The following is a 25194-nucleotide window of genomic DNA, read 5'->3' as shown; positions in this document are numbered from 1 at the left end:
CAATGTCCTGCTGGAGGAGAATAGTAGCCAGTGGAGAACCAGACCCTCCTATGGGAGTCCGGGGGTATGTCCCCCCGGGAGATTTTTTTTCACCTTTTTAAAGTGAAATGCATGAATCTGGTGCACTTTGAGAGGACAATTAAGAGGCTAAATATGAGGAATTTTGTGTGAACAAATAATTTGGAGACACTGGGTCTGATGAATTAGAAGCTATTGAAGAAGGACACATGGATTTTCCATAAAAATATTAATTTAAAATAAACAAAATGTATGCAGGGTCCTCTGGGTTGGGTGCTTGGTGCTCTTTTTCTTTAACGAGACCTATTTCTCTGTAATTTACTGAATGCATTTAAATGCAGTGAGGGGAACGAAGCAGAAGAACTTGTGTCCAGCTATGCCGTGATCTTAGTATAAAAAAAGAAAAACTAAAAAAAAAAAAAAAAAAACATTTTTTTTTTTTAGTTTTTCTTTTTTTTTTACATATTCATCCGCGCCCCCCCTGCCATAACCCCGCGCCCGCCCCACAGTTTGAAAACCGCTGCTCTATGTGGTTGCAGTCGAGGTGGATGTCATTAGCCTGTAGAAAGGCCACCACCTGTTGCTCCGCAGAAGCCACATCTTCCTCATCTGGCTCTGTCAGGGAACCGCCGTCAGTGGCCACCGCTCGTGCGAATGACCGGGGTCGGATGCGAAGCCCAGAGATGATAACATCATTGATCTGAGAATATTGCTCCAGATCCGTCATCCTGTCGTCCAGCTCTCTGATTTTCTCATCTCTTTTCTTGTTCTCTGTGTCGATGGCGGTCAACTTCTCGAGCAGTCTGTGAATCTCGATCTGCCCCTCCTGCACAGCAGCTACCTCATCTCTCAGAGCATCGATTACTTTCTTCAGTTCACCGTAGTCCACCTTGGGGGGCATAGCCGCTGGCGTTCGTAGCCGAAAAGGCTAGCTGCGTCAGCTAGAAATACTCCTACTGTTATCCTAGCACCTAGCTTAGCGGAGCTAGGATAGTTAGCCGGCTTCCACTCCCAGTCCCAGGCTCAAAACAAGCCCCGCTGGGGATCAATCTTGCAGTTCTGCTGAACTCATCCGAGTTATGGATCAACAATGCAATTATCGTCCACAGGCAAAGTACATAGAACGCACATAAGTCGGTAAAAAACTACCAAAAGACAGACAAGTAAACGCACAACTCCTGCTGTTGGTCGCTGCGTGCGCATGCGGATGCGCATGCGCATGTCCAATTGTTATCATTAGTATTATAATAAGCTATAAAATATAATTAAATGTGCATTGAATATTTCACCTGTGTATTAGTCCTATCAATTAATTTATATTACACTCTTAAATGGTATTATTCAACTATATACTTTTGAACTTTTATACTATCATTACTCATTATTATTTTCGTTTTGATTTTTGGCTAATTATCTTGGCCAGGTCTTTCAAAGAAATCATGAATCTATTGATTCCTAGTGTTCACCCCAGCAACAAGTCCCTGCGGCTCCTGTTCAACAGCATGGCCTGCTGGTTCTGCTGCGTCAATCTCAGGGTCTGGAAGATTAGCCAATCTACAGATGTTGTGAAGCACTGCTGTGGCTTTTATGAACAACACCACTTTCTCTGGGGAATATTGGAGGTATAGCCTCCACTGGTGTCATGGCATCTCCATCTGATTAAAAATATTTTAGACATTAGGTTCATGCACTGTTTAGAGGTATTGTCAGTTCATCAACATTGACTTTTTATATTACTAAATGTTTCCCGAATATCTAGACCTTTAGGCTACCTGCTCTTCCAAACTCCAAACAGACGCTCCTGCCTCGATCGACATTTCTTGTGAGCTCGGTTATACCTATTGGATAATACTTAGATAACCGACTAACCACAATACTTGTGTTATTTTGTTTGGAATCTAAGAAATATTTTTTTTTTTAAATCTGTCTTTTTTACCGCATGTCTGCTGGAGAGCGCTCATTCCCTACTGGAGTCATGAGGTATGGCTTTAGGGGATAGCCAGAATCACCAAGAAGCCAGCCACTCTGATCTGATTCCTCCAGATAAGTATTGATGTCACTGCAGAGATACAAAACTGCTAAAATAAGATAATTTCACATTAAATTCAGAATGTTGTTTTTTATTGCGTGTGAAGCTGGCATATCTGAATTAGAGTATCAAATATAAAATCTAATCCTTGGCAACGTAAGCCTAACGATAAAGAATAATAATGAACATAATAATATTATTGGGCCTAATAATAGTAAGTGAGTAGAGGGTCTAACATAATCTAATCTAACTTTATTGTAGCCTATTATCCTATAGACCCACTGGGTAACGCTGCAGTATGGTAATGATGATAAAGTTACTGTCTAGTCTCATTAAGGTTCGTCTTGAAACACTTCTACTACCCTGTGTTGAAGATAAACAAATCGTGAGTCGAGCCCGGCCACCGCGCTACCAGATGACGGATAACCATCCGGTGGTCGCCTATTGCCTATGTTGATTGCATGATAGCCTTTACGACACACGTATGCTGCCTCTACCTGCCCATTAGGGGCTTTGATTGGAAACAGCGACCCGTCTACGAGCCCGATCACACCCGGCATCCGGCACTCCCGATAAAATGCTGATTTGATATGCATGATTTCCTCCGCCTTCGGAAAAACAATATATTGAGGGGCCAATCGGCTTATTGCTGTTGCCACCTCTGTTAAATTCCTTGAAATTGCCGGCTGGGAAATTTTAGCCAAGTCAGCAACCTCAGTCTGGAAGTCCCCCTTGGCAAACAGCCGTAGTTCATTTGTCACCTGCAGCACAACTGGGAGAGCCCCGTGTCGCCTCGTTGGCCTCTCCAACGCTGGTCGCAGCTGCTCGGCTAGCTGGAGTATCATTGCCCGAGGCAATCGATACCGGTTGATTAGTATTTTGTCCTCAAACCGCAAAACATCGTCCGGGTTACTAAGCAGCCGCTCAACATACAAACCGCTGGTTGCGGTTGATCTCTCTCTCTAAATTAACATATAAAATAATTGCAGCCATCACTGATCACTTGTAGGCTACATGTAGGCTATTTTATGGTTAGAAAACGGAAACAGTTATCCTAAAGTTAGGAGGCTTTATTTAAGATTTTGTCAGTTAAGATGCTTCTGTAATACACTTTTCCTATCTTGACTTAAGATAGGAACATTGACTTAGGAACTGTTCATCTGTAATGGCTATTTTCCTAAATCAGGTCCTAACTCTAATTACCATGGTAACCATACAGTTAAGATAGAAATTGTGAGTTAGGAAGTTTCTGTAATACGGCCCCAGGAGAGCGACCTTTAACACCAATAGACTCTAAGTAATATGTCTTTATTCAATGAATGATCCCAATAAAACAAATGCAGAAAAATATTAATCAAAGACTCAAAAGATGGAAAATGACAGCTGGGTCTATTCCTGTGTTCTGAGTCCCAGGCTGTTCTTGCTGGTTTTGATTGTTCTTTGCTCTGACCCCCAGACACTAGCTGGCTCTAAGGGTCCTGTGTTCTGACCCCCAGACTGTGTTTTAATCTAACTGGTTCTATCTGTCATTTGAATGTTAATTATTGAATATGAATTATATGGTGTATTTGATCAGAGTTACTTTCAAGTATTTAGATGATTCCCCATGATTCTGTTACTCGTCCGACATTAGTTTTAGAATATTTGGTGTTCAAGCTAGCTGTCAGGATTGTAACTACAACATTTGTTGTTATGGTAGTTTCAGAGTGGAAAAAGTAAGTGGATCAGTTTACCCCCTTGATTTCTCTGGTCTGTCTCAGTTTACCCCACAGCTGGGGTAAACTGAGACACAAGACAACTTTTTTTAAAACAATCATATTTTCACTGCCCTTTGTCATGAATAAATTCTGCTAATGCCCTTTTCTAGGAAACATCCTGGATTAATGGGAAATGTGTAAATTTGACTGATAAATAATTTTAGCTCGCTAAGAGGAGAGCAAATGTAAAAAGTGTCTCACATTACCCCGTTCTCCCCTACAGTATTTCAGGCAATTTTTTTTTTACTTTTAACTTTTCCGGCTTACAGCTCATGAAAATCGAAAATCCAGCATCTTATATTCAAAGGCCAATCAAAAAAGTATTTATTATATAGAAATGTCACACATTTGATAACTGTTATCATTAATCTACTATATACTTGGTCTGGGATCTTATTTTGCATGACTTATTGCATTTATGCTGCATGGCATGGTGACGATCAGTTTGTGGCACTGCTGAGGTGTTATGGAAGGCCAGGATGCTCAGATCGCAGCCTTTCAGCTCGTCTGTATTGTTGGGTCTGGTGTGTCTCATCTGCCTCTTGACAATACTCCATAGATTCTCCATGTTGTTCAGGACAGGAAAGTTGTCTGGCCTTTCAACTACAGTAATAATATGGTCAGCTAACCAGTTACTAGTGGTTTCTGGCACTGTGGACAGGTGCCAAATCTTGCTGGAAAAGTAAATTGTCAACTCCATAAAGTTGTGCAACTCCATTGTGTTGACAAACGATCTCCAGGTGATTGGTGTATCTTAGGTTTACATCAGTGTTATCGATCAAATGATATAAAATAGCATATACAATTTTATGTCGCAATTTCTTTACATAGGTGAAGAAAAGGTGGTCTGACTTAAAAATCGCAACTAAAAAAGCGTGTTGCTGCTCTGAAATGCAACACTAGCTAGAGATGTGGGCAAGTGGTGGAGGAGAAACAGATGCACCAACTCTCCGATAATGGAAAATATTAAACCTTAACGCCTGTCTTGTTTTTCCCCCATGACATAAATATGCGTCTGCAGAGGTTTGAATGATTAGAATGTATTGGCCCTTTCAGATAGCACTACTTACTCTAAAGCGTTTTGAAAACTAAAAATAACACATTTAGCGTTTACTGTATGACAGATGCGCTTGGCACGAGTGGTCAGCCGTCAGCTGCACAAACCGGTCAAATAAATCAAATGTTAAACTGCGTCAAATAAATAAAATGTTAAGCTGAACGTTGTGCCGTGTATTTTTATCATAAAGAGCAGCGTAGGCTACAACTTGCATAGCCTACATATTTAATACTTAGGCTAACAGTTTAGAAGAGATGAATGAATCAGCCCTCGATGCTGCAGTCCCCCCAGCTGCTCCAAGTAGGAGACATCTGCCCTTACGCAGTCCCATGCAGCGCTCCAAAGTGACCGGTGTGTGCACTATTGAATCAGCGCTCTAGTCAGTTGCATACCATAAGCTGCACATTTTTAAGTGATTAATATGTTTATCTCGGTCCGAGCAAACACTGCATTAGTATTATAATTGTCCAACAAAGTTATCGGCTACCAGGCACAGCCAACACTGCAAGTCCATGCTGTTCACAAACGTGCGTACACAAGGTGAGAGCTGGCGTGGGATTTGAGTCCAAATTGACGTCCAAATTGATAAATGCCAAAGCTTGCGTGGAAATGTGCGTACACCCACTTTTCTGGTATACGCAAGGTTGATAAATGAGGCCCAATGAGTTAATGTCTTATTCGTATGAATTGTTAAGTGATTTGACAAAAATGACATTTGTGTAGCCCACATTCTGAGGTAGGCCTATAGAATAATTAATAATAACTCACTTCATTTTCCCTCAATTTTTATTTTTTCCTCCTTTTCAAATGTTTTCTTCCTCCCCCTTCTTCTCAATAATTTTGGCAGCGCTATCATCAGAGAGGGGCCCCCTAATCATATTCCGCTTAGGGCCCCATGAAGGCTTGGGCCGGCTCTGGTGCCACAGCACATTGGACGGAAGATATCCGTGTAGCACATGATAGTACACGGACCTATTTTGAACCCAGAAGAACTAGACATTTTGGCTCATACAGTCCTTAACCCAAGAGCCGAGGAGGACGACACTACGCACCGCTCAGCGTGTCATGTTGCTGCACAGACATGAAGGCTACCATGGAGCGAGGGAGAGACTAAGGGAGTACTAAAGGTATTCTCCTCTGTATTGTTGGTTTATCTGTGGCTGCGTTAGGTCGGGTTATTGACGTGCTGTCAATGGTTAAAAAGCTGCAGGCAGTGTAACCGTGTAAATGTTTGGGCTCGCTCCCCACTGCTAACTTCTGTTAGCCTGTTAGCTTGAATGTGTGACGCAAGGCAGTAAAGTCTCAGCAGTCTGAGCCTTGCTGTTCTTTGGAACAATACGAAAGTTACGTGCATACAGTACTTCCTATTAACCCTTATAAGTATTATGTTATATTTGAAGAACTAAGTAACGTGAACAATAGTTGGATCATGGCATGCTGTGTACATGGGTGAGCACGAATTCCAGATCGTGAATCAGCCCCCGAATGTAAACACAGGCCACTTGATGAGGTGGATGAGGCTGACACGGGCACGTTACTCTGTGAGTCAAAGCATTAACAGTTTGTTGGATTGAAACATCTTATTTAAAAAAGCAGAGATCACACTGACAGTGCACACAGTGCACAGTTTCTTCTTTTTTATGAGAAAAATGTAATTGCTTGTTTCAGATTTTTTTTTGTGTATGTGATTCCTATTTTGGGAAAACTGTATAGGAATTGTTTTGCTTTTTAGGGACCCCAGGAAGAATAGTTGTCACAATGGTGACAACTAATGGGGATCCAACAAACAATAAACAATAAACACAGCAGGGCTTTCTCCACACAGTTAGGGCCTAGGCTAGGGCTACATGAATGTATGAATTCTCCATTCTATTTTCTATCTCTCCTGATTGGATATTGTTGAATTGTCAAGGTTGATTTATAATATCCATACCGAGTGTTTCATTGATAAAAAAGTATGTGAAAACCCTGGACACTTTTTCATGTCTGCTACTTATTGACATTTTGAGAGCGCTGACACAAAATCTTTATTTTAGTTTATTTTATTTTTTTAATTATTGACATTTTTAATGCCTGAAGTTCCCTGAACCTTAAAAACATCATCAACAAGAATGCTGTGGATTGCTATTAATATCTGAATCAGCAGGTATGTCTTTCTCATGGCAACTTTACAATATTGTAACTCTACTGTGGGAAATCAGGCTGTAGTAGCCTATGGCGCTTTTCCACCGCACATGTAGCTCTAGTCCACTCAACTTAGGGGCACTTTACACGGTGAAAACGTGAGTTTTCCCGTTTTTGGTTTAAAAAAAAAAAACCCGTTCAGACACAATTTATCTGACATCTTCACCCGTACACAAAGTTTTCAGAGGAAACGGGCCGAAATCGCTGAAGTAGCAGCCATGCCAAGCCAATAGTCAGCGGTGACACAGCCTAGTAGATAGCTCTTCCGGTACAATTTGATGCATAAAACCTTACTGTAACCGAAAATTAATGCCACTAACGTTCATAAAGCGGTTGGTGTAAGCTTGGGGTTACAAATATTGTAAAAGACAAGCTTTCTGTCCTCTTATTTCACCGCATTGAACTCGGAAAAACAGCAGACTTGCTGATAGTGAAGGGGCTTCGTGAGCGGATATTTTCCTGTTAGGCGTACTTCAAAATAAAAGTCAACTCACGTGTGTCCAGCGAAATGCTATGAATGTTTAGCCAGTGAAATGCTTTTACTGTGAAGCCGTAGCCTTAATGCTCCTTTTGTTGAACAGTAGCCTAACTTAACCGCTGCACGCTGATAGTGTTTTTTTAATGTAGAGCCGTGTCCCTGGCATAAAGAAGTGACACACGTTTATTTAGCTAGAAAAACAGGCAGAGCACAACTCTTTCCCTATTTGCTTGTAGGAGCGATTGGTGGCACGATAACAAATGCATCAGCAACAGCACAACGTCCATGAGCACAACGAATACAGCTCGGTGATCCGCCATTGTTGTTGTTGTTTTCCAACTGGCGCACGTGGACCTACAAAGACGGCGCATGCCTATTTATATCCAAACGCAATGCGCATGTGTGAGGGTGGAGCCGTGACGTCAGCGTTATTAGGGGAAATGGTTTCGGTGTTTACAGGAAACCAAAACCGTTAAGTTTTCCAAAAAATCCTCCCTCGGAGGTGATCTCAAAAATCTGCGGTTCATGCCTGCGTTTGCGTTTGCGTTTGCTGTTTTCCTGTAAATGATATAGTGCAACCGCAGAAATTTTTCTGCGTATGCACCGTTTTGCGTGGCCGTGTAAAGTGCCCCTTAGGTTTTGGTAGCAGCATGGGTCGTTTTCCACTGCAAATAGTACCTCCTGAACATGTGCGGGTTTGTCATACAAAGTGGCAGAAAGCCGACTCCGGAGCCAAGTAGCAAAGCAGAAATTACGACCAGTTGTTGTACTATAAACTGAACCAACCGCCAAAAATACGGATGGAAAATGTTTAAGAAATACCCCCCCTTGTATCTGTTCGCTAAAAATAGTAGAAGAATATTGCGACGGGCCATTAAAAGGGAGGATTGGTGTCAAGATGTGTGACTCGGCCACTCAGTCAGCTGTAGGGATGCAACACGTACATCCCTATGCACGTAAACATGGGCAGGGGCGTAGGAACGAGTTTAACATTGGGGGGATACAAGCGAGCGCGCGCTGAGCGTGCGAGCGGAAAATTTTTGCCCTTGCAAGATCTCTGCGCCTGCTTTTTGGCACAGCTGGGGGGGGGGGGGGGGGAGGTTACCATGATAGCACTACTACCAGAAGCTTTCCACATCAGTATAACAACCATCTGCCACCTTCCATGGAAAGCAAAAATATGACATTTTCAAATTTGCTTTGAAAATAATAAATAGATCAAATATACAGAATAATTTGCATAACACCTGTTGAATCCCTTCACAAAGACACCTCAGAACTTGATGAAATATCACCATATCTATGAATTGAAAATCCACTTATGCAGAAACACTGATATTAAGGAATTTTCCAGACAAAAGTAGTAAAATAACAAGAAAAAAATCCAATGTAAAAAAACAAACAACAATCAGTATATATGATATGCAACAGTGTTTACCGCAGGATTTTTTCCAGCAGCGGTGGCGTGGTCCCTGAACGTCCTAGGGGGGTCGTCCCTTTACATTTGAATGCATTGATCTAGTGCACTTTGAGAGGAGAATATGCACTAATTACTAGTCAGATAGATGGGATTATTGGTGTTGCAACTTTGCCTTTTTTTGTCTTTACTTACAGATTTTGACATTTTTGTATAGAAATGAATATTACACAAAATGCCACAACGCAGAAAATGATTTTCACAATGTATTTACAGTTCTTGCTTAATGCTTAAACCAGACATGCAAACTCATAAGAGGTGAAAAAGGTGACAAACACCCGACCCCTCTAGAGACGACTCGGTAAATCAGGGGGGGGTCCTTTATTTGATTTTTTGGGGACATGGAACTAGACAGGGACATTGGGTGCTATAAATGGGAAGAGGTTCAGTAATGTCCAACACAGAAGTAGGCCTACTGGTTATTATGAGCAATTGATAAGCAGGACCTAAGACTTTAATTTAAAATAATGTGATAAAAATATACAAAGGCCTATAGATACAAATACAACAAAACTATTCATGAATTTCAAGGGTGTAGGTTGTGATTAAACCTTGGTTTGGGACACATTTTAATGTGGGGGTCTGGGGGTGTTCCCCCATACATTTTTGAGCATTCAACACTTAATTTCCTGCATTCTGGTGAATTTGTATGCACCAAATATATGTAAAGTAGGTTAATTGACAACATTTAGGTTCCTGGTGACAAAAATAGAATACAATACAATGCAGTAATATCATGCATTCTGTATTGCTTTCAAATATTTATTCTCCTGTATTGTTCAAATATTTGATTTAAACTGTAAGAAAAAAAGGTAATTATTCGTCTCTATCATTGAGAATGTAGTGGCTGGTGGTATTTTACTTGCCTGCAATCTTCTAATATTTAAAAATAATAAAGTGCAAAATGAGGGTATAATCCTCTTTCTGCTTCCTTAAAACTAGTGGTAGTGACTAAGTGTGCAGTGGAGAGAGAAATATAGGCCCTATACAGACAGATAGAGGGAAGAATAGATAGCTTTATTTTATAATTTAGCTTTTTGATTTGTGAGAGTGATCATCGCTGACTTTAGACTGACTCGCGCTGTCTGCTCCGTGAGGCTCGAGCCCATCAGCTGAGCAAACAGCTGTCCGACACGGAGATGAAAAACGAAACTGAAACTTAACTATCCTGTCCTGCCTGGACTGGTGGAGGAGCCAAATATAAATGAATACATATTGTACTAAACTGTAACACAAGTAATGAGTTGTGGAATTTGCACCAGTAGCCTACACAGTATAGTCCACATTCGTCGCTCAGCCACTAACTGTTTCGTTAGTGAATGTTCCGCGATCTGTTTGTATGTCTCGAGCCCGGATACACAGAGCCCTGACGGAAAACTGACAGCGCGACTAAAGGGACTCTACAGTGAGCCGCTCCCCTCCGTTAGTTTCTGTTTTCCGCCGAGTAAGTTACATTCACCTCCGACGGTGAATGCACTCCCGCCTGAATGCCTAAACTCCCAACCCTGCGCGCTACCTTAAAGGCTCGGTTCGGGGCAAAACAAACACATTTAGGAGGCCGGTGACAAGAAGCTGTGTTGCGCTTTCAAAATAAAAGCATTTTCAAAATCAAATATTTTTCTCATTGCGGTATAATTTTTGGGGGGGACAAATGCGCCTGTCTCCAATATTGGAGGGGACACGTCCCCCCCGGTTCCTACGCCCTTGAACATGGGCATCATAAAGTTCACTGTTTTGTGCTTGTTTCAGAATACATGTTTGCAAATGCAAGCCGTGTCTCTGCCTGAATATTTTATTTAGATAATCGGTGCAGTCTGAGGCTTGTAATGTAATCGCTCGCTATCATTTCTGTCCCAGCTGGCTAACTGCTATCTGCTAGCTGCCCTACATGTTTCCTCTTGTGTCGTGTACCGTATGTTTAAAGTATCATCCCCAACAACCAACACAACTGGGTGAGTTTAGCGAATATATGGACATTTCATGAAGTTTTTTCGGATATGTCATGCAAATCAAATGAAAGAGAGCCAGAGAAGGCTGCACGCGGCAAGACAAAATACACTTGAAAAGTCCCAGAGAGTTTGGGAGTATAAACAACAGAATGAAGCTGGTAGTCTCTGGCCAATCAGTGGCCGGCAGTCGTCCGGCTGACGCCACAGTTTTGCATCGGCTCAGCTCGCTTGGAACCTAGAGCGAGGCGATACCAAAAAAACAGCCACTACCAGGTACCATGATTTTGCAGTGGAAACGCCAAAAATGCGAGTTGAGTCGAGTTGAGCTGATACCACGCAGTGGAAAAGCGCCATTAGTGTGAGAAACATTGTACACATTAAACAGTTTTAAATTGTAAATGGTATGAACTGTGCCACAGTACTTCGGTATAACATTGTTCTCAAAAGCAAGCCATGGAGATATTTTCTTTCACTGGGTTAAAATGGTATTTACTACCAGTGTTCTGCCTATTTTCCTATGCTGGACAAGGGAACAGAAACAGAACAATTCAACAGCATCACAATCGTTATTCTCCAGAATGACTGACTTGTTGAATCAACAACAGTTTCAACAGAAATTGAACATTTATTTGCGGGACGGTTTTTACCACACTTCATTAGTTTAAGCTAGGTGTACATTAGAAACTGGAAACTGAGTATGTAATATGTCTATGTTGGGTTTAGGATTAATGATCAGTATTAAACTCTGACTCTGTACCCATAGCCACTTGTAGCTTTGCTATTATTGCTGTTTTAATTGTTGTTGTTGTTCTGAGCAGTCTGTCTTTATTTGCTGATTTCAGAGCTGGACGTGTTGATGGGAAGAAATGCAAATGGAGGACGTTAAACATCAACAAGAAGCCAGTGAGAAGAATGCTCCAGAGGAGGTGAAGCCACATAGATATTACTTTATCTAGTATTTTAAAGGTAGAGTTTCACGAGTGGGTTCCGTTGCGATCGCGAAGTGGAGAGTTTGCTAGAAGTTTGGGCCGGCCACAGTATTCAGTCGCAGCCATGGTCGCAGCTGGATAAGACCCACAAAAATTCGGAGTTGTTTGGGGCAATCCGCGAATACTGTTGTTCTCCATTGTTGTTCTACTAATTCCGGCAGCGAGTACACTTGGTGATAACGTACTGTATGTATCGTATTACAACGTGATGCCGTATGTATGATGGAGCAATCGTGCCCAGGCCGCGGCCTTTGGGAGCAGTGTGACCACGGGCCAGCGGGGGAGGGGGAGGGGCAATTGTACTGGAGCACGGAACAGGCAAACTTGCCTAGTGTGAGTGCGCCCTAAATCTAGCTTTCATCTCTCCCACTACAGCATCCAGAGTACTGAAATACAGTCTTTTACACCCAGTCCTCTCTTCGCTTCTTTTTGACGGTGACCAACTGTGTCCACCACAGTCACTCAAGTGGCTCATATTTCTTGGTCGTTTCTGTGGGGGTGCTGCTGCAGGAGGTTCTGTGGTCTGTCGGTCTTGAGATAATTTTTCCCAAAATGCTTCAAACTGAGTGTTGCATCTCAGCTTCTCAACACATGCCAAGGCACTTTGGACCAGTCTGACCCCAGTGTAGAGGTCTGTGGATTTGGCTTGGAGTGATTTGATGCGTCATGCAGGCAATGAACAGGAAGCTGGGCTGGGTAATGGCCTTCAAAAGCCCTGTGGCCTCCATTCGCACCTCTGCTGCACTGGTTTGGGTGCTTTCGATTCCACGAAGCAAGTGGGCAATTTTGTCAAAGGATTTCAGGATCACTGTCACTGTGGCCAGCTGGCCTGTCCACCGTTGCTCGAGCAACCTCTTCAACTTTTCTCCTGTGTACACTGCAGCCACTGTAGGTTTCTTGAAAAACTTGTAGAGTGAGTTGCGTACACTTAAAAGTTTTCCAGTGTTAAATCAGAAGACATGGCGTGCACCACTACCAAATGGTAGTGAGGCAGGGAAAAGCGCTATATAAGTGGAGTCCATTTACCATTTACACACAGGAAATCAAATCAAATCAACATAGTATTGTGTACTGTTACTGGTGCAACAAGGCATATTTGTTCCAAAATACTTTAATTTTGTTGTGTGAACAAAAATAGTCAATCAAATGTCTTAGAGGTAAGCCAATGTATAACATCCTTAGGAAACAACCACAGAGAAATCACGTTTGTAGTTATGTGTTTTTTCCGTCCCTGATTCAGTGACTGCTGAACTTGAGAGCTCCGTACTTTGTAAGGTTGAACTGATGCAGACTAACTAATTCCTAATTAGTTCCGATTCTCATCATTTCTTTTTCCTATTCCATACTCCAGCTGACCATAAAAATAATCTATGCTGTAGGCATTAAGCTGGGAACACACCGCACTGGCCGCGCGGCGAGATTACAAAGTCAATGTACTGGCGCGTGGCCGCGCGTCCACCCAAGAATCGGCCGCGGGCGCTTGCGAGTTGACCCCAGTTTTTCGATAAAAAGCATGATGCAGCAGTTTAGGGCTGACATTGTGCTAACTATATAGACACAAAGTGTAGCATACTAAAGCACTAAAACATGTGTCAAATGTTTTCAAACGTGTCTATAATTGTTCAGACACAATAATCAAAAAAACCTTGATCATGGAAATTTTACTTTGAGCTTAAATGTGCTTATATCTTATTCCATGTTTCTCCCTTCTTTACAGGATGAGTTAAATGGATGGCTTTTCTTAAATATGTGGTCACATTTCCAATTTCTTCTATGGTTTTCTAGAAACAAGGGGTGGCACAACTTCCCTACCGGCACAACTCAGGCCATTCTCCCCTACAATTGGGGCATACTTTTACTTTTAATTTAATTTGTCATACCATCGTCCCTTGATCTTGCCTCTTGCTTATATATCCGTCCCATCCCTGGTTGTTTTCATACAAAGGCTCCGTCAATACGACGTCACTCCCGGTGCGCACTAGATTGTTGGTCAGAATCGCCCAAATAGCGTGCTGATTTCAACTCTAAAAATCTCCATCGGATGTAGTTGGCACGCATGCTAAATCTGACCACTAGAATTGGAACATCCTTAACCTTTTTTCTGCCATACTAAATAGCAGAAAGTATGGAGATTGGAACGCAGACTCAGTGTTGGAGGCCTTTAAACATGATTCCCTCTTGAGGCTGATCCTCCAGCATACTGTATAACGTAGCATAATGTGTAATAATAATCGAAGATCATGAAGAATTGTATAACCGTTGCTGTTGTGTTCCCTGGATCATATATTGGATCATATAGTCAACTCTGACTGTCCTTGTTTCTGTTTTTCTCTCAGTTGAAACAAGAAGAGCCAGACGGGAGCTTATCACCACATCAGTGTCAGAAGTGTCCCAAGTCTTTCAGTCGAATATGTAGCCTAAGAAAACATGAGCTCATTCACACTGCTGAGAAACTGTACCACTGTGACCAATGTGAGCACAGCTTCAGCCAACTCAGTGCATACCAGCTGCACCTGCACACCCACTGTGAGGCAACTCTACTCTGCTGTGAGCAGTGTGGCAGGACCTTCAGCCACCAAGACGCATACAGCAAACACCTGCGGGACCACACCGGACCGTACCAGTGTGATCAGTGTGAAAAGACTTTCAGTTACTTAAGCATTTACAAGATACACAAGCGTGTCCACACCGGAGAGAAGCCATATTGCTGTGACCAGTGTCCAAAGAGCTTCAGTTTTGTAAGTTCATACAAGCGACACCAACTGAGCCACAGTGGGGAGAAGCCCTACCAGTGTGACTTCTGTGGCAAGAGTTTCACCCAGTCGGGACATTTTAGTCTACATCTACGCAACCACACCGGAGAGAAACCTTATGAATGTGGCCAATGTAAAAAGAGTTTCAGTGACCTGAGCAGTTATAAGATCCACATGCGTGTGCACACAGGGGAGAAGCCATACTGCTGTGACCAGTGTGGGAGGAGGTTCTCTCAGTTAGGTAATTACAAATCACACATGCGTATCCACACCGGAGAAAAACCCTTTCAATGTGAACTGTGTGAGAAAAGTTTCTCCATTTCCAAAACATACCAACAGCACATGCACACCCACACCGGAGAGAAGCCTTACCAGTGTGAAGAGTGCGGGAAAGGTTTCGGTCGACTGAGCAACTACATGCGCCACCTTCGCATCCACACGGGAGAGCAGCCGTACAGCTGTGACCAGTGTGGCAAAAGTTTCAATAGTTCATACAGCTACAGCCGCCACCTGCGTGTCCACACCGGAGAGAAGCCATACTGGTGTTCACACTGTAAGAGACTGTTCACCCGCTCCCAGTCCTTAAAGAAACACCGCTGTGTGGAAGTAGAAGAGGACACTTTGACTGGGTGTGACACAGAAGTCAAATTGAAAGTCTCACCAACAGAACCAACAAGCGACGACCAACCAACACCAACTGGATAAATGAGTGTGTGTGCAAGGTAATGAAGGAAGATGTCAGCCAGTGCAATGGCTTTGCAGTTTTTTAATTATGGTTTAATATTATTGGACAACAATGGGGCTCCATTTAACAGAGGATTAACATAATTTATATCAGGCTTCGACACCAAAAGTATTTGTTCTTTTGATACGTACTTTTACATTGTTGGTGTTGGTCTTTAGGGCTATCCTGAATACCATTTTACTGACTTTGAATACTCGTTTTTCCGAGCAAGAAGAGCCGGATCTATGAAATAAAAAAGAAGCAATACGACATAAAAGTGGACGCAAAAAAGTGTATATCCTCACACAGCAGTGTTTGTGCCGAGCGGGGGACACTGAGACCCCTCATGAGAAACTGATTCGGGGAATACCTTCTGTGGCAGTGACAGGCGGCGGAGGGTTAATAATAAACTTCACAGCCCATTTCAAAACACAGTTGCGACGTGCTTAAACATAAAGAAATACACAGATAAAATTAAAGTGTTTTTATTTTGCACTCATATATCTCTGTTTGTAGCCTATTTAAAACCCTCATTTGTTTTATTTTTTTTGGTATCACTCCATGGAAAAATACGTGGAGAAATTTGTTTATTCGCCGTTACTCCTTTCTCCACTTTCTGTGCGTACGCATGAATCAGAGTTTGGGTGGAGGACCGCACATCTTCCTGTCAAGTTTGCTTTTGATAAATCACACACATAGGTTGGGTACTGGGTGACGTACGCCCTCTAATGTGCGTACGCAGCGTTGATAAATGAAGCCCCTGGAGACTTGCCTGAGCAAGTGCTGTAAGACAGTGCTGGCCCGCAGTGGCATTTGCTGTTTGATTAGGTAGTAGCCTGTAGCCTGATCACTAAATATATAGGCCTACTGTGTTGTTTAGTGACCTTTATTTAGACTACAGTGCCCTCCAAAAGTATTTGAACAGTAAGGCCAATTCCTTTATTTTTGCTGTAGACCGGAAACATTTTGGTTTGTAGACTGGCCAAGTCAATCTCCAGACTTAAACCCTATAGAGCAGGGGTGTCCAAACTTTTTTCACTGAGGGCCACATACAGAAAAATCTACGAAGGGCCGGGCCACTTTGCAAAAATAACACATTATCAGGACATGTAGCTGCTCTGATGTTTAGTTTCATAGTGTCTTCGTAAATTGTAATCCTTCTTCACGGCAACAATTTACTTGCACACTAAACAGATACATTCCCCCTCTTGTTAAATGCCATTGATACACCCAGTGTTTTCTGCTTTTGCGTCCAATGTCCAGCTGGGTGAAAATAGTAGCCAGCTGGGATCCCGAGGGGGGTCCGGGGGTATGCCCCCCCGGGAGATTTTTTTATGTTTTTAAAGTGAAATGCATGAATCTGATGCACTTTGAGAGGGAAATTAAGAGGCTAAAGCTGAAGAATTTTGTATGTCCAGCTGGGTGAAAATAATAGTACCATTATGGAAAAAATGGAGACACTGTGTCAGATGAATTAGAAGCTATTGGAGAAGGACACATGGATTTTCTATAATAATGTTAATTTAAAATAAAATATTATGCAGGGTCCTCTGGGATGGGCTTGGTGCTCTTTTTCTTTTATGGAACATATTTCTCTGTAATATAATGTGTGCATTTAAATTATTTAAAAATTAAAAGGGCCATATTACATTATATTTTTAAAATGTGCCACGGGCCAATCAATCAGTTTTGACATTCCTGCACTAGTGGGTTAACTATGAAATGCAAAAAAAAAAAATATATATATATATTATATATATATATATATATATATATATATATGTATATGTATATATATGTATATGTATATATATATATATATATATATATATATATGTATATATATATATATATATATATGTATATATATATATATATATATATATATATATATATATAATATATATATATATATAATATATATATATAATATATATATATATATAATATATATATATATATTTTTTTTAACGGGCCATATTACATTATATTTTTTAAATCGGCCGTGGGCCAATAAAAAGTGGGGCCGTAGTTTGGACACTCCTGCTGTAGAGCATGCATTTAACTTGCTAAAGAGGAGTATGAAGAGAGTAACCCCCCAAAACAAACAGCAACTGAAAGAGGCTGCGGTGAAAGCCTGGAAAAGCATCACAAGGAAGAATGCAACATTTTTGTGATATCAATGGGTCACATGGGCTTGATGCAGTCATTGCAAGCGAAGGATTTGCAGCATAACATTAAGTTTTATTCACTTTAATTTATATTAAGTCCATCTGTTCCAATACTTTTGCTCACCTAAAAATGTGGTGTTCCTTTTCAAATAATGCTATCTTCTCAGTTGTGTATCAGATCCAGATGTAAATACCTGGAAATGAAAGCTGAAATGTTGATCTATTGTCTCATATTTATATTTTCATGTCAAACTCAAATGTTTCCAGTCTACAGCAAAAATATAGGAATTGACCTCACTGTTCCAATACTTTTGGAGGGAACTGTACATTTATTAACAGCTGCCCCCTGTTGCAGGCAGCTGCAGAGAATAATAATTGCATTTTCTGTTGGTGCGAGCAGCGTTTGAGACACTTGTGGTCTTAACAGGGTAGATATTAAAGCAGTGTTAGTTTCGTAGACTAAGACTATGACGAAAAATATTCGTCAACGAACCTTTTTCACGCACGAAAACTAAATAAAAACTAAATAAATAGGCATGTATGATGACGAAGACTGAGACGAATATAACTGACACTATAGTCTACGAATAGGAACGAGACGAAACTGTTAGGGCGGGACGAATGGAGAAGAGATCCAATCAGAACTGTGGGACAAGTTGGGAAGAAATCCAATCAGTGCAAAGCAGCGAATGCAACCCTGTCTGTGAAAATCGACGGGAGAACTCGCCAGTGTGAGCGGGTGGAGTGAGCCGACGTGCAGAAAAACTCTGCAGGTTTGATGGACAAAATGATAGTCAGGGATATCCTGCCCGTTAACGTTGTCTAGGGGAACGGCTAAGTTCCGCGATCTGTTTGTAGTAGGCTGTGTCTCGAGCTTGAATACACAGAGCCATGTCCCCAAACTGATTGAGAAACTATATAGGAAATTAACTGTGAAACTGCCGCCTCCCTCCGTTAGTTTCTGTTTTCACCCGAGTAAGTTACAATCTCCGACGCATGGACAGCGTTCAATTAAAACCTCTCATTTTATTATCAAAAAGGCTTTGATGCAAAAGAAGTCCGAACACACACAGCGGCAGCAGTGTTGCTTAAAGGAAAGCGCGGTTGCTCAATTTTATCAGCACGTAACTGCATGCTGCTGCTGCCCAGGGGCGGCCTTAACGATCTCGGGGCCCGTTTCTTGAAGCCCCCCTCCCCCTATCCAGGTACACTGATTGTATGTGAGATTATTAAGAATGAAATAGAATACATGTTTTGTATAACAACTATTACATCTGTGTCTGTATTGCATATTCAAACCTTAATACCATTCAATGAAGAACAACACTTAGTCGACTAAGTTCGCTGTAGCTTTAGTCAACTAAAATTAGCTTATATTTAGTAGACTTAAACTAGACTAAGACTAAAAGATTTCAGATGACTAGAATAGGACTAAGACTAAATGGTGTGATATTCAAAAGACTAAGACTAAGACTAAATCAGAATTTGCTGCCAAAATTAACGTCATTGATAATCAATGTTAATGCTATTTTTCCACCAAAATCGGGTTGACAAATAAAAAATAAAATAAAAAATGCAGGCCCGACTAAAAAAATAAAGAAGGTGATTAGCACTTCGACATTTCAAACAAACCTGCATCTAATCACCAGCAGTGCAGTGAAATGAAGACAGAGAAAGAAAGACAGTGAGAGAGAGTGAGAGCGGACTTTAAAGGGGACATATTATGCAAAAACTCAGGTTTAAATGTATATTTCCGAGGTCTACTAGAAAAGGTTTTAATGGTTTATTGTTCAAAAAACCCATTAGTTTTCTACCATTTCCCATTTCTTCATCGCCTTTTCCAGCCTCTTCTGCTCTCTATCTCAAAAGGTTGGTATTGTCATTTAACCCCCTTCGCAAAAATCCTAGTCTGCTCTGACTGGTCAGATCTACATGGGCGTGCATGCACCGCCCTGCTCATTTACTATACCAACCTACATGGGCATGGCACACGCCCAGCTGTCAGTTTTGTATATTTTTGGCCAATGCAGCATGGAGATCGACGTTACCATGTTTAGCTTCATTTCTACAGCAAATGTCAGCACACTTACCACTTCTAAACCAAAAGCTTTACAACTGAACCTGGTCAGGCAGGAGTCTGAGCTGAAAACTGTGAAAATTGCATCAAGATTTCTGGTTTCCCTGACATTATCCTCAGGTAAATACAGTTTAAATATGTCACAGTCAATAACAGAATATGAGCTAAGTATTTATGCAAAAACCTCCTAACTTGTAACATGCAACGTTTTATGTATGTCTCTACAGGCTAAACTGGGGAATGATCTACAACCCAGTGGAGTGGAAAAGCTTTGGTTGTGAAGCCATGCTGAGGTAACATGTAAACATGTACACTAACGAGGCAGGAAAGGAATGTATCATGTCAAGATTCACTGGAAAGGCATTATCTTTTGTAAAAAAAAAAGTATAGAAATAATTAGTCAGAGCTGCAAATTATCTGACACCCTTTCAATATCTAATAGATAATGTATCATTTGTATTGTGATCACTCATTTATAATAAAGTTTTACTGTCAAAAAATGTATTGTGTTGCTAACTGTCACTGTTTGCTTCGTGTAGTAAAGGATTACTTGAAACTCACATTTTCATAGTCAGGATGTTGGATTAGTTTTCTGACCGATCTACATGCATTGACTTATACGATTTTTAATTCAACCCTTTATCTCTCTGAAGATTTCTTATAAAACAGTATCATTACATTTTAAAAAGACCAAAACCATACTTAAAAATAAAGCAGTGTATTCATAGCCAGTGAAATGGAAATATAAAGTGTACATATCAAAGAGAAGGAAAGCCATAACATGTATGTAATTGTCCAGTTGTTGCTGGTGGGCCCTGAAGAAGAAGACCACCTGTCCCACCCAGTGAACAGTTCTCTGATGGAACAGATAGTGTGGTCCGTCAGGTCACTCATATCTGTAAAACATGACACATTCAATGTTATATCATGTAGCATAGCTGAAATATACATCATACATCTGTAGTTATGGCAAAGCTACAAACTAGGGCTGTCAAGCGATTAAAACAATTAATCTAATTAATTACAGACTCTGTGATTAATTAATCTAAATTAATTGCAAACTTAAATGACACTTGTATGCCTGTTTATAAACAGCTGTATAGCCTACAGTTGGTCTCTCTCTCTCATAACTTCTGTCTCTCGTAACTTCTGTCTCCTCCCCTCAGCCAACTTCGCCAAATTTTCTACTCAAAACCACAAAAAAACAAGCAGGCTAAATGAAGATTGTCTATCTTCCACAACAGACAGCGCTGCACTGCCACGTTAAGCTAGCAAACAAAAGGGAGACGGAAGATTGAGAGATACTGAGAGTTTTGAACCTACATTGTTAATTAGGCAGCCACTAAATCAATAAAGCACAGACACTGCCGAGAATAACATAAGATAACTTCCTACCTTCATGCTTATTTGCCCGAAGCTTCCCATAAAACGTCCATAGAGCCCTCTCTATGCTTCTTTCTTTACTCTTTAACATGTTCAATCGGCGGCGGGCAGTCTTTCAGTTGGAGCAATTTGATTTGTGGAGGGCTAGCGAATCAGTGAAGCCTGGAAGTGAGGCGGGTAGCACAAACAGCTAACAACAGTTTGCCATCGTTTTAATGTGTTTGTTTGTTTCGTTCAGTGAGTACTCACATGCATCAACCCTTGTTGACTGCTCGACACCATGCTCTACACTCTCTGCTAAAAATGGTGCTCTTTATGGTCCATAAATATAAATACGTATTTCTATCTATGTTTATGGTCTAGAGAGCCGTCCCATCATTTCCGGCTTCCGTATTTTTTTGGGCCACAATACAGATTAGTGCCGCCTGCTGTTACGGAGACATTACGTTCCGCGCAAGCGCAGAGCGTACGGAAAGTCAGCAGTCGGCTTGGTGTGTTCTTTGCACTTTTTTGGCCGCGACGGGAAGACTGGAGCTGCCTGAATCGGCAAACTCCATTTTCGGGTAGTCGCACTCGTGTGTCCTGGCCTTAATAAATTCAGTATAGCCCTTGCTCAAGAGTTCTGAGTGATACTGTGTGCTTTTTGAAATATAATGGACAGGAAACAAACAGCAGCAGAGGCAACTTACAGTAGGCTATTCCTGTCTATTATAGTGTACATAAACACTGGAGATGTAATAGGCCTACTGCTGCATGTACCACGACTGCTTGCATAACTACACACTGTCAAGAACAAACAAATACTATTCAGTTTCCAACCATAGATAGTGTTTCCAACACACCGTACAGTTTCCCCGTCTGTTTTTCACACATGGGGGCTGTCACGGACAGACCCTATGGGACAGACTCACAGATCTAAACGTTAGCATAAAGCTAACAGCTAAGCTAGCGGACGCTAACGCTAACTAGTTAACCAAGCGGCATCATCTCGTTTCAATCGGCGTTGGTTATTATAGGAGGGATCAATTAAAGCACATTACACACATTGAACTCATAAACGGACAGATTTAGGACTACTTACATTTCCAGAGGAGAGATGGTGTCTCTCAGTCTTCCAGGCACAATCTCCTCCACACTCTAGTATAACGACAGATCACACTAGATTGCCAACCTTTGCTGGGCATAGCCTAACAAAAAATTAAGTAAATCCATTCAGCCCCGGTCTGCTTCGAGGCTGGGGTGTGATGGTAGCTTGAGGATGAGCTAACACTGCAGCTTGCTTCTGCTCTGTTGTTGCATTTGCAGGTGCAGTTCCAGGTGTGTGGTTACCAACGGGGGCGTCTTGATTTGCCAATCAACTGCCGAGTTTCTGGCGAGCTTTCCCGTGGGAGTATTTATGTTAATGAAAACCGACCAATTTCGTCATCAGCCGGTGTTTTTTGGAACAGACCTTCAAATCCCCCCTTTTTCGAAATAAGCATCCCAGAAGAAACTGACATATTTGTCTTTTTGAAGCTTGTGTGTGCTGGTAGGGACCCCAATAACCTAAAAAGTGTGCCCAAACACCGGCAATGTTTGGTTTTTCATAATATGTCCCCTTTAATTTATAGTTTTGCTTTTCAACTTTGAGATCGTGCTTATGTTGTGTTATAGATTTAAGGGGAACAATTAATCTATTCTTCCTCCATCTCTCTGTCCCTACTGTGCTTGGTGTCGCTTATCGTTTGTCTCTGGTAACGTCACGTAGCCTGCAGCTGGTATCTCACCAGTTGTGCTTTGAAAGGTCAGCGGCAAACTAGGTCAAAATTCAACTCATTCAGATTCAGAAGTCTTTGATAATTCATTTTAAATTAGCGTTTAATTTGTATTTTACAATTGTTTTTTAACTTGTATATCTGAATATTATTATTTGCTGACAAAATATATTGCAGTTCAAGCTATTTTTGCAACATTATTTATTTTAATTTTTTTTAACAAACGAATATTCCTATTAACTGAATTGAGCTTTGAATGCTAACTTAATGAACAAATACTTCAGTATTCGTATAATTCGGCCCAGCCCAGGGTTGGCGGTTCGATTCCCACCCGGGCACCTGTGTCATGGTTGTTGTGTCCTTGGGCAAGACACTTCACCCACCTTCAGCGTGCCTTGTGTGAATGTGTATGATTGCTGTGTGTGGTGGTCGGAGGGGCCGATGGTGCTGAATGGCAGCCTCGCTTCTGTCAGTCTGCCCCAGGGCAGCTGCGGCTACTCTCGTAGTTTACCACCACCGGTATGACTGTGTGTGAACAAATGGAACCTGGAACCCTGTAAAGCGCTTTGAGTGCCTTGAAAAGCGCTATATAAATCCAATCCATTATTAATTATTATGAATTATCACTTGACCATCCTTTTAACTTTTTTGTAATTCAAAGTTTAAAAAAATTAAAACATAAAGAAAGTTTATTTTTAAAGCATACGTTATTGAAGGTAAATACAGTAGGGGATGTTTGTAAAGTACGTTTAGTTGTTTGATGAAATTTGAATTATTATAGTTCTTAATCATTCTGTTCTCCTTGCATAAAGAAGTGTTAAGTATACCATAGAATGGAATTTATTATAAACTACTAGCTTCAAATGAATGCCTCTGAATGTATAATTGCATAGTATCTTACTTTGTCTCCATCTAGTGGTAGTATCAAGAATGGCACTGGCAGAAGCAAAGCACACAGTTTAGTAATAAGAACATAATCTCATGTCATGGTCCTGTGGATTGATTGTTTCAAATTTATTTCAAACATGTAAAAGAAAACAGAAATTTTCATACAGACAATAATGATTTTACACGTAATAGAAGGCATAACGAGATACATGGATGACAAATACTTGATTGGTATATTTATCAATGTTTTTTTTTATACAGTATATATGTATAATTAAAAAACATTGATACTCAAATATAGCAGTAGTGAAATTTCACTACTGCTATATTTGAGTATCAAAACTATAATTTCATTCAGAACTTCCAAAATTAAAAAACCGAAACAAAGTATACATTACAAAAAAAATAGGTTTGGATTATTACAGCTAAATGATGTTTAATTCAGCCATGGCATGGATATACTTTGACAATGCAGTTATCTTTGTAAACTGTCATGCTCTTCAACCTTGTGTACTGTCATTGATCCGTCATTGTTCTATCTTCTGCCTCCTCCCAATGTATATGTTTTGTCTGTGGAACAAATTTAAACTAATCAGCATGTCAGAGTTCACTGTGGGTTGTCCTTGATTTTCAGTGAAACATTCTGTTCCTTGTTAGAACTGTTGGCAGCAAGGTCTTTAGATAATCCTGAAGATTGTGTTACTGGTCGAAGCTAATGCATGTGTAAGTACTAACCAAAACTGGCTGTTAGCATAAGTAGTTGTTTGAAATGTTTCAAAACAACAAAAACTGTCAAACAAAATTACAGTTTGGCATTTTCAGTAATACCTTTTGCTTTCTTTTTGATGTTCATAAACATGAAATAGTCAGTAGGTCAGTCACCGCTGGATAGATATCTGCCCACCAGAGCACTTCTATCAATTCCAGCTTGTAAGTGGTCAATCACATTAAAATCCGCACACAAATATGATCTACTTTGAACTATGTATATGACTATTGTAGTGTATAGTACGAAAATTTGATAATTTGTAGAATGTAAAAATGAAGTCACCAATAAAATAAGTACAACATGCAGTGTAATATACACCAATGATTGAATTCATGAAGTCTAGAAGAAAATGTCAACGTATTAATGAATGACTGTTAATTATAAGCCATCAGAACGAACTGCATTGATTATAGTTGATTGACAAAATAAATGTATGTCAATGAAATGCTCTTGATCTCCAGCCATTGTATGTTCATGTTATTTATACATTATATTCAGTCAGAAAACCTGGTATTTAACTATTGTGATTACAGGGTAAGGGTTAGATCAGATATTGAATTCAGAGTGGAAGTTTCATTTAATTGACTTTATGTGTATAACTGCTGATGTTTAAATTGTGTTCAAGGACCATCTGCTGGGGAATCAAAAATAAGATTACTGACGTCATTATAGCAATTTCATGACATTATTGTTGCTTAAGACAAACTGAAGTCTTCACATCATGCAAAAAAAGATTT

At 40.7% G+C, this 25194-nt stretch overlaps 1 protein-coding gene across 1 annotated transcript; it reads left to right on the top strand.

Moving 5' to 3' along the window:
- Positions 1-5847: 5847 nt before the first annotated feature.
- On the top strand, positions 5848-24728 carry LOC307251543 (uncharacterized protein). The gene is made up of 4 exons (XM_080028911.1): positions 5848-5988; positions 11792-11875; positions 14275-15413; positions 22352-24728. The coding sequence occupies exons 2-3, from the start codon at positions 11816-11818 to the stop codon at positions 15394-15396; spliced, it is 1182 nt and encodes a 393-aa protein (XP_079885037.1). The 5' UTR covers positions 5848-5988; positions 11792-11815; the 3' UTR covers positions 15397-15413; positions 22352-24728.
- Positions 24729-25194: the final 466 nt, after the last annotated feature.

The sequence above is a fragment of the Ammodytes marinus genome (genome assembly GCF_949987685.1).
Source record: "Ammodytes marinus genome assembly, chromosome: 6".
Classification (NCBI taxonomy): Eukaryota; Metazoa; Chordata; class Actinopteri; order Uranoscopiformes; family Ammodytidae; genus Ammodytes; species Ammodytes marinus.
This window is presented reverse-complemented; position numbering and strand designations above follow the sequence as displayed.